The following is a 10894-nucleotide window of genomic DNA, read 5'->3' as shown; positions in this document are numbered from 1 at the left end:
TATTCGAAGTCGCGGAATAGACCCTCATTAGTTCTGAATTCTGGTCTCGACGCTGCCCGACTCGACCACGTAGCTTTAGTTAAAAGTCTTGTTCTTGTCGCAAACTTGAGGTTCTCTCTGATCTACCAATCAAGGGTAAAATTCTGTCGTTTCCAGTTTAATTTGGTTCTCATTTCTTAGATCATCGAAACAAATCTCCAAAATTTTCATTTCCAACAAAGTTATTTGTCTAACAGATTGTGTTCCCATTTTCGTTCACTAATTTCTGTTTGGTTCCTAAGAAAAAAAAACCCAAGCTAAACGAGAGAGAATTTCTGGTTTCTTTGTTTCATCTGGATTGAGCCAAACTATGATATCTGGACAGGTTTTTTGTTTCAATCTTTTTTCACTTTTCTTGGACGTCCTTAGCAGAGAAACAAAGAATTAGGGTTTAGTTCCTTTTAAGTTACTCAGAATTGTGCATCTTATTTTCGAAATGCTATGAATTCTTGTTGCTATTAATTGCATGTTGCATTTTGATTCATTTGTTTGATCGTCATGTAGCTGATCTCTTTTTAATTAAATGTATTTACTTAATGCTTGTCTTCTAAATTTTGTGGTTAGTTAAGCAGAGACTCAATTGCGCGCTAGGTTTGTGTTGGCTCTTCTTTTTCTTGTTTTGTGGGAATTCAAGGTCCTCACAGAACAAAGTTAATGTTCAGAAATGAAAACCTTTTTTTAAAAAAAAAAAAAATTTTTTTAATTATTTGGATCTGTGATCTGGTGGACAGGTAATATTGCAGTTGGAGACAACTTCATTTCTTTCCTAGCTTTGATATATTTTAAAGATGAGTCAGAAAGGTCTCATATATAGCTTTGTGGCAAAGGGTACAGTAGTGTTGGCAGAACATACCCCATATTCAGGGAACTTTAGTACCATTGCTGTTCAATGTTTACAGAAGCTTCCTTCAAATAGCAGCAAGTACACATACTCATGTGATGGCCATACATTTAACTTCCTTATTGACAATGAATTTGGTAATATTTCTTATTGTTGAGTTTTTATAAAGACTTGGTTCTTGTTTATGAAAAAATCATGCTTGAACATTCTTTTCTTGGCATGCAGTTTTTCTTGCTGTTGCGGATGAATTGTCAGGAAGAAGTATGCCTTTTGTGTTTCTTGAGAGAGTGAAGGATGATTTTAAGCAGCGATATGGTGCAAGTATTAAAAATGAGACACATCCTCTTGCTGATGATGATGATGATGACTTGTTTGAAGACCGATTTAGCATTGCCTACAATCTTGACAGAGAGTTTGGGTGAGTACATACATACTTGGATGTGCTCTTTGTTTATTTATTTTCACTAATGAACTAGTTTTAAAATTTCTGCTACTTCTTTTTAGGCCAAGGCTTAAGGAACACATGCAATATTGCATGAGCCACCCAGAAGAGATCAGTAAGCTATCCAAATTGAAGGCCCAGATAACAGAGGTCAAGGGAATTATGATGGACAATATTGAAAAGGTAGTGTTTCTTTTCTTTTTGGTTAGTGGAACAATTGATTTTTAATATTTAAACATAAAATACACTTGTAACAGTTATCTCTTCAACCATAACAATAGCATATTTTCACATGAATAATAAAATTCTTTTTCACCATGGTTTCTTTGTCATAGATGCTGCTATTGATATTAATTTCTTGTTGTAAATTGTGAAATTGCTTTTGATGATACTGTTTGCTTGTTCTTCCAATCATTTGTGCTTATTCTTCCAATCATTTGATTGATTGGCCTTCACACTGTATCGATCCACACCAGGCATAAGATAAAATGTTAAGGATTAAGTGCACCTTTAAAGTATTCACCTCTATAGTTATAGTGTGAACAAATCCTTGTTGGCTGTCCTGGCTGATTTGTATTATATTTTCATTGATTATATGCAGTCAAGGGTGGTGGTCTTAGTTCTTTGTTCTCTGAAAAGATTACTCATGTACATGAGTTTATCACTAAAAAACAGGATAGATTGTTACTCAATTCCACACCAGTTTAGCTATTCACCTTTGATTTGCGCTTTTAGATAATTAGAACCCTTTTTTCTTTTATGAGTTATGTTGTGTATGGTTTTTTCTTGCATGTATATGGGAGTAACTTTTAATATTGTGGATTATGCTGCATGATATATTTGTATGATTGCACAAGATATTGAATTTTCTTAGGTAGAATGATAATTGAAGATTGTGGATATTTTATTAAAAGTTAGCTATTATTTTATGGATCAACTTTTAGGATGAGGGATAATTTATACTTCTTTTCTTGGGAGGGTAAGTGGAAGAATCTGAAAGACTAATTGGATTGGAGCCTGACTGAAAATTACACATGCAATGTGTTTTTTTTTTTTTTTTTTTTTTTTCTCCCTTCTTTCTAAATCCATGCAGTGTTTAACACCACATATTCTGTTATAATTTCATATTAAGGCTGAGCTGACAACAGACTTTCTTCATGAGTTTATTTGGAGATTAAAGTTCACCCATACTGTTATTATTATTATTAAGACCTATCAATCTGAAGATGGACTATGTCATTGTGCTTTTTGAATAGTTATAATTTGTTAAAGAAAATGGCCATATGATCATATTCAGCTCCGTTGCATTGAGCAAACCATATGCAGAATAATGAGGAGGACAAAGAGGAGGAGCGAGACAGCTGTGTATTTGAGTGACTCCTTTTAATTGCATTTAGAAGCGACTCTATCTCTTTATGTTCTTTTCCTTATAAAAGTTCTTTTTTGTTGGACTTTTTTTTATATCATTTTAACAACAATATTGATTGGCTTTCTTATAGAATCCTATTTAAGCTAAGTTTTACCATTTATATTTGGACTAACTACTAGTCCATTTATAAAAAAACTGTTTTGCAAAATTATGTTAGATTTTTATAAAAATTATTTAATGTTTTTCTTTCATTTTTATTATGTAGATTCAAAAATCAGTTTTGAACATTGATATTTCTTTTTAAAAAAAGTTCATTGCTATTAATTTATTATAACTAGTAAATCATAATTTATTCTTAGATTTTTTGAGTATTAATGTGTATGTTTATTTAAATGTGTTCAAATGTGAATCCAAGTAATTTTGCTTGTCAGAAAATTCACAATGGTAGCTATACAGTCTGATATGATAGATATTCAACCTTGATTTTATACTATTGTTTAAAACCTTGAGGAGGTATTGTAAGAAGAACAAAACATTTCTGCTTTTGGTGTTTGTTGGATGTTAGGTTTAGATGCATGAATATACCATTAGAAGCTCAAAAAAAAAAAAGGTTTAGTTATTAGCACAAATTTTATGGATGACTTGTAACTAGGGAATTTAGCTAGTTTGACAGTTATGATTGCGACTGCTGCTATTAAAGGCCAGCATCTAGTATTCTAGTTTTGTAGCCATTAATTTGGGACCCATTAATTTCAAGATTTTCCTAACCTTTGGGATTCTTGTATTTATCTCTTTCCAGACTTGAACATGCATTTTATGGTTGCAATCAGGCTCTATAATAATTTCACAAATGTAACTTGAATAGTTTGATGAAGCCATCCCATGCTGGTTTTAATAACTAAGATTTCCAAATGACTCAGAAAGCAAATTTGAGGTGTGTTTAGTAGATGATACCTACATTGATGAAATGGTATAGGCAATGGATTTATTAACACTGGACCCGAAAAAGATGATTGTCAACTTTATTTCTGTTTTATGCCTTATAGGAGTGGTGTTTTAATTATTATATTTTCAAAGTTATATGAATAGTCATACTTTCCATTCTTCGTTTTACAATTCATTTTATGTGTGGTGCTACTGGATTAACCAACTTAAATTGGATGACGCATGAATTTCCTAGAATTATTTGGTTTCTGATAGGTCAGATGAAAGCCATATAGTAAGCACTAGCAAAATTGATGATGCATACGTTCAAAAATGATGTGAACTCCCGTGTAAAGTTTGTGATAGTTAAATTTGAGCAGTGTTCACTTTACTCCAGAAAACCAAGATGGTTCAAGTAGAAATATGTGATTGACAATCAAAATTGCCCACATGATGTACACATGTCACATTTATAATTTTTTAATTTATCAATAACTAAGCATAGGTTTGCATGACATATTAATTAATTTTATTTTTTATATTATATTACTTGAAATATGTTTTAAATTTTATATATACTGAGTTTTATGTAATTATATGTAATTTTCAACTCTTCAAAAAGGTATGTTTGTAGTATTTATTTATTGTCATCCTAGATTTATTGATGATTGTATTTTCTGTTGTATATTGAACTTTTCGTTTTAGGTTTCTACCAATAATACAATGTGAAAGAAAAAGGTTTGCAATTAGCATCTGTATATTTTTATATAGTCACCACATCACTTTATAATTATTGTTTTTGAACTAATGGTTTGGGTCATGAAAATAAAAGGTATTAGAATAGGAATATTATTTTCAATTTCCCTTATAACTTCATCTCTTTCTATCTTTAACTCTTAAAATCTCTCTCTCTCTCTCTCTTTCACTGATCAATGAAAACTTGCTTATTGAAATTTGTTAGTCAATTAATTTCATGATCATTTATAAACAATTTCAAAAGACTATGTAGGTAAAACCTTGGTTGAGAAAATGTCCACTGTTATCTGGTTTAGTAAATTAGAATTAGAGAATGAAAAGATTGATGAAAAGAAATACTTAAACAAAAGTTGCGGAACTTTTTTCTTTTAGTTAACATGTTGATAATCCATAAGTAATGAGTAAAAATAAAGAGTTCTAAAACACATAAATAGAAATTCATATTTGTGCATGTATTCTTAAACTGACGATATTTAGATGAACATGTATCAAGAAACACTGTGCAAGGTTTATTATGAAATATATATTTTTCATAAGTTGAATCATTTATGTATTTATATTTCCTTTTAAATTAATAATGTTATTAATCCAAATAATCCAAACGTTTTGATTAATTCACGTTTATATCCCAAACTTTTAATTTTGGACAATTAAACCAAATCTTTAAGATTTGTCACACGATTTTATCCATGAGCCCAAATCAATTTTGACCAGAATTTAAAAACTCCAACTATCATCCCACATCATTCCACTTGGCTTTTTTATTATTTTTTAATTAACTATATTTTTGGTCTTTTAGACGAAATAATCTAAACTTTTTTGTAATTTCACATTTATATTTCAACTTTTTTTGTCTATTGAACAAGATAAATTAAACCTTTTTACAAGTTTACATTTATATCCTAATATTCAAATCTTGAATAATGAGAATACAATTATCAAAACACACAAAAGATCAGCGACCTTATTCTTGACCAAGGCATCGGCGCAGGGGAAAAAGTCAAATTGGTCGGTGCCTTTTTTTGTTGCTCTAGTTGCAAGGGAAATGATAGAATCTAAATAAATAAAGCGACAGTAAACAAATAAGCAACAAATAAGGGAAATTAGTTTAGAGAAAAAAATAATTATGTATCTCTTCTTGACTGTCTTTTTCTCCAAACTAGTCTCCATTACCCATTATTTATTTTTTTCATTCGTTTATGTTCTATCCTCTCTATTACCGTCAATGTTGTGAAAAAAGTTACCGACCATTTGGTTTTTTCTTCTGTCGGTGTCTTTGTTACAGATGCAATCACTGATCTTTTGGATGTTTTGATGATTATTTTCGCAACTATTCAATATTGAAAGATTGAGATATAAATGTGAATTTTCTAAAAAGTTTGGATTATTTTGTTCGGTAAACTAAAAAGGTTGGAATATAAATGTGAATCTAAAAGATGTTTGGATTAAAAATGTTTGGATTATTTTAGCCAATAAGTAAAAAATATAAATTAAAAAATAATAAAAATGGAAAGTAGGACGACATGGTGTGAATCTCATATTTTTGTCAAAATTAATTTGGGTTCATGGATAAAATTGTGATAAATCTTAAAAGTTTGATTTAATTGTCCAAAATTGAAAGTTTAGGATATAAACATGATTTCAACAAAATGTTTGAATTATTTGGGTTAAATGGCCTAAAAATTAACTTGAATTTATGTATTTTTGTGATCTAATCTTCCACACACCTTCTAAGATACTTCTTTTAATCACAGGATTTGAGCATATTTTATCTTAAAGTATTGGACTAACTATTGTTGTGCTTGTAAAATTATTGGTCAGATGTTTATTGTGCTTGAAATGCATTCTATTTTTCCTTTAAAAATTGAAATGCATGGTTGTGGGCCTATTATGTTAACAAATATGTAGTGGGCTGCACAAAACAACCAAATGGCATCATTAATATGTCCGTTGAATTTTATGGGTTGAACGACCAACTCTCAAATTACTATTGCAAGAATAGTAATAGAAGGAAGTATTTTGGTATGAATTATAATGTGATATGTGCTAGTTTGCAAAATACAATCTAGTAGATGATTACACATATGAGATTTTATGTTCTGCTTAGCTGTTCAATAGGGTTGTGTTTGAAGAGCATTGCCCTGTTTAAGTTTCTTAATTTCTATTCCTTCATTGTTCCCTTGCATAGAAAAATGAAGACACAATTTTTTAGTATTCTATTGCAACGTCAAGTTCAAATAGATATGCACTATATATTTTGCTCTGGAATCAAGTTACTACAAGGTGAGGGTGCTTTGTCTGAGAAGGGTTGACATGTACACACTGGTGAGATGGCCAAGAGGAAAACATTTATTGGAGAGCAGTGGCAGTTCTTCGGATAACAATAATCTAAGTGGTGAATTGGGAAAAATGGAATTTTGATGGAGGCACGACTCATGAGTGTGAGTTGAAGCTGTACGTGGAGTCATCAAGAATGAGAGTGATTAGTTTGACTATACATAGAATGCAAAGAAATCCTTTTGAACAAGAATTCACGGGGAAAATGTTATTTTTAAAAAAAAAAATTTGTTAGTCATTAAAAAGTCATAAAATTTCCTTTTGCACAAGTCTGGGAATAGGTAATTATTATCGAGAGAGGATCTTGCATTAGTAATGGGATAGCATCTTGAAATATTTGGAACGATGAATGAGCTTAAGTAACAAGCGCCTATGACTCATAGTCTTGGACAACTCTAAATGAGGATGGATTACTTCTTGAATAATTTTGAAATGAATTAAGGAACATATTGTCATCACATTAGAGTGGTTATGTCCGAAAGAAATGTGAAAGAATCTAAAACTTGGAAGTCAAAGTCTTATTTGACATAGAAAGAAAACTTGAGCTATCATGCCAATACTGTAAAACATTTCTACTTGGGCTGTTTTCCTAATTTTGAAGAGAATGTACTCAATCTAGTTCTATGTGAATAGACATAGCAACTTAACTAAAGAAACGATAAAGACGTGCAATGAAGAAATTACTGAATGTTGGTTGCAGGTCATTGTTAACATTGATATGTCCAAAACTCTAATGGCTTCTCCCTCTTTTTTTTTTTTTTGTCCCATTATAGTTAGATTATATTTGTATTAGGTTTTATTATCTGGAATTTAGATGATGATATAAACCAAAGATTAAATATAGGATGGACAAAATGGAGCATAAAGGATGTATTGTGCAATTGTGATATCCCTAACAAAGTGAAATGTAAGTTTTATTGGATTGCGGTTGTATCAGCTATGTTGTATGGGATGTTGGCATTTGCTACAACATGCATTGGAAATGCAAATGTTATGATGGATGTGACCATACATGATAATATATAAGATTAGGAATTTCCACTCCTGTTTCAGAATGCACGTAGCACATATGGGACATTGTTAAGTTTTTATTATAAGAGAAAGAAGGGAATGGAAGGAAAGAGAAGGAAAATAAATAAGAGGGATACATCTTTACTCAATTTTCACGCAACTCTTACATAATACATGGTGCATATTTATAATGAGAAATAACCAAAATATTGATCCATAAAATAGGAAGATGTATCCCTTAAATTAAGGAGATAATTTCTAAAATAAGGAGTAAATTTTTTTCTTAATTTAAGAAGAATCTCATCAATTTTTATACTCTCCCTTGATGAGATTCTTATTGAATCCAAAGGCTGACCCTTAAGTAACACAAACAATAAAGCCAACAGTACATGAGTGACCCAAAATCATACTCAGAGCACTGCAACAATTCTGGCTACTAAGCAGTTTTACCAACGCCTTGAAGAGGCAGCAAAAAACTTGATAGGCTCCCTTCTCCTCACCAAAAGCTGGGTAAAAGAACTGATTCTTAGATTTGAAATGTTAGGAAGAAAATGAGAGATCAGGGACTCAAACCCATAAGACCCATAAGAAGGAGAATAGCTTTTGGGACTCAAACCCAAAGCTTGAGAGGAAAGAGACAGAGTGGGGACTTCAACCCTTGCTTTGATGAAGGATTAGAAATTAAGAAGAGAGTAGGGACTTCAACCCTTGCCTCTCAAATCATGAAGAATGAGAGAATAATAGGTAGAAGAATCCCAAAATTTTTAAGGGGGATTGAGAAGGAGAAACCCCTAGAATTTTCTATAAGGTCTTATGCCATATTAATTTTTATTGTAAGAGAAGGAAGGGAATGAAAGGAAAGAAGAGAAGAAAAATGTCCTGCTTTCTTAAATTGTTTTTGAAATTTTTTCTGAAGCTGAATAGATTAGGAATCTTTAAAATGTCCTGCTTTCTTAAATACATACTAAATGGGATTGAGCCATTTGATCAAAATTGCTTTTTATTTCTGAATAATTCTTTCAAATAAAAAACATTGTGTGCATGTGAACGCCTTTTTCATGTTCTCTGAAGCCCTTCTTATTGACATCTTCATCTTAATTCGTGTAGCCATCTTTCTCTTGAAACCTTTTTGTAAGTTGAATGATTTACTTTTATCTTTTGATGTGCTGATTCTACATTGTCCAACACAACCAAATGAGATGAGGACTACAGATTCAAGTGAACCTGCATCTCTCTCTCTCTCTCTCTCTATATATATATATATATATATATATATTATATAAATGTCGTTGGAATGCATAAATGTAAACCTCTGTGAATGTTCGTTCTCTAAAAGAAATGAATTCTCTTGTGAATGTCGTATATGCCCAGCATGAAATTATTACATGTGTAAATCTTTCAAAAAGTCTAACCTTGAAGAATAACCTTCTAAGTTTGTGGGGTAGGGAATATAATGGCATGTCATTTGTCCAATTAAGTTATTATGGAATCGAACAGCTTTAGTTGTAGAATTGGTTGCTTCTGGAGAGAATTCCTTGGATAGTGCTATATTGAGTATGAAAAGCCGCATGAGCCAGCAGTCAAGAACATGCTATTCATTTCTGTGCTTCAACAGGATGAGAACAGAAATCCTATCCTGGGGCCCTTTCTTTCTATCTTCTTCTTTATATATATATATATTTATATATATACATACATAAACGGTGCTTTTGTTGGAGATGTGGAATTCATTAAAGAAAATACGAGATTTCATTCTTCAATGGATGACATTTAATCCGCTGGAAAACTGGAAGAAAATTTATCTAGGGAATAAAACTTTTAGGTGATGAATAAAAATCCTTGTTATTATGATATGATGATTCTCCACTTGTTTATTTTTTGCTACTACTGCTGCTATAATTATTTTAAGGTTTCACACATAATTTGATATTTAGCTGCTTGCTTTTCACATCATGTAGAAGCAGTAAATGGATTAGAACTTTTTTATATCATGGAGGGTGGACTAATCCAATGATTTGCAGGTTTTGGATCGTGGGGAGAAAATTGAACTTCTGGTAGACAAAACAGAGAACCTGCAGTTCCAGGTACTTGCTGTTCCTTATTTGATTAGGTCTTGAAAAAGTATAACAGAGTTTTCTCAGTTTTGCGGTTGTCTATTGGATTTCAGGCTGACAGTTTCCAGAGGCAGGGAAGACAACTGCGACGGAAAATGTGGCTGCAGAATCTCCAAATGAAATTGATGGTCGGAGGAGCAATACTCATCGTGTTTGTTATACTCTGGCTTCTTGTCTGTCGAGGTTTCAAATGTCAGTGAAGGCACATCCAGATGGAGAAAGAATGTTGTGGCATTTACTTGTTTTTTAGGCTATTGGTGTACAAAAATTTCTGTTTTCTTGAAAAGATACTGTGGGAGTGAGGTCCAAGTATTGCCTGTTCAATGCTGTAATTACGCCTTTGTACTTCCTGATGGCTTTTGTTGATATGATTTCTTAATATAGAGAATGTGACCTAACAACCAGTTGATATTTGTATGGAAGAATCGCATTAAAAAACCTTGTTAAATTTTTGCATGCTTAAGCAATTGGCCTCTTCAAACTTAATACGAGCATCTTCAAACAGGGTTAAATATCTTCCTTTCAATCCTTTTTCTTCACTTAATTTGGCTCTATTTATTATTATTGTTATTTTTTTAATCATCAAGATCCGTGTATTGCCTTTCCAACCTTTTATTTTTATTTTTTTTTTCCGAACTGAATTGACGTTGCATTAAACCCCTACTGGGCAATTCAATAAAGGCCTGAGGGCTGGCAACATTATAGAAACAACCATAAAAACCTTAGCCATGTAATCTCGCCCTAAGAAGAGAATTCCAGCAGAAACATCCAGATGTGGGGATTGATCATCACAAGCCGCCTCAATGGCCATGGACTTGCGCCAGTGGTGACCAATTTGTGTCCAAGAAGCAATTCCACCGAAATCAGGATAATTCTTTATAAAGTTGAAATCAGAATCTCCATTTTTTGAATTTTTTACAATTGAAACAAAAATAAACCGAATTTTAGTTTTGAATTTTTAAAAACCGAAACTGAAATTCAGTTTGATTCCAGCTTAGTTTTATATGTTTTTAGTTCTCGCGTTTTAATTTTAATTTTATCACAGTTTTGATTTAATTATT

At 31.6% G+C, this 10894-nt stretch overlaps 1 protein-coding gene across 1 annotated transcript; it reads left to right on the top strand.

Moving 5' to 3' along the window:
- LOC110625081 (vesicle-associated membrane protein 727) lies at positions 1–10296 on the top strand. The gene is made up of 6 exons (XM_021770603.2): positions 1–135; positions 771–1017; positions 1106–1298; positions 1385–1505; positions 9741–9803; positions 9887–10296. Exons 2-6 carry the CDS (start codon positions 828–830, stop codon positions 10031–10033), a joined length of 714 nt encoding a protein of 237 aa, XP_021626295.1. The 5' UTR covers positions 1–135; positions 771–827; the 3' UTR covers positions 10034–10296.
- The last annotated feature ends 598 nt before the right edge of the window (positions 10297–10894 follow it).

This window comes from Manihot esculenta, chromosome 10, assembly GCF_001659605.2.
Source record: "Manihot esculenta cultivar AM560-2 chromosome 10, M.esculenta_v8, whole genome shotgun sequence".
Classification (NCBI taxonomy): Eukaryota; Viridiplantae; Streptophyta; class Magnoliopsida; order Malpighiales; family Euphorbiaceae; genus Manihot; species Manihot esculenta.
Note: the sequence above shows the minus strand (reverse complement) of the source record. Positions and strands in the feature narration are given on the sequence as shown.

Bases quoted from the DNA above. Each gene is read 5' to 3' on its own strand.
- LOC110625081 (XM_021770603.2), top strand. From the start codon at position 828: ATGAGTCAGAAAGGTCTCATATATAGCTTTGTGGCAAAGGGTACAGTA. The intron at 1,299-1,384 runs GTGAGTACATAC...ACTTCTTTTTAG, and splicing joins AATCTTGACAGAGAGTTTGG to GCCAAGGCTTAAGGAACACA. The intron at 9,804-9,886 runs GTACTTGCTGTT...ATTGGATTTCAG, and splicing joins CAGAGAACCTGCAGTTCCAG to GCTGACAGTTTCCAGAGGCA.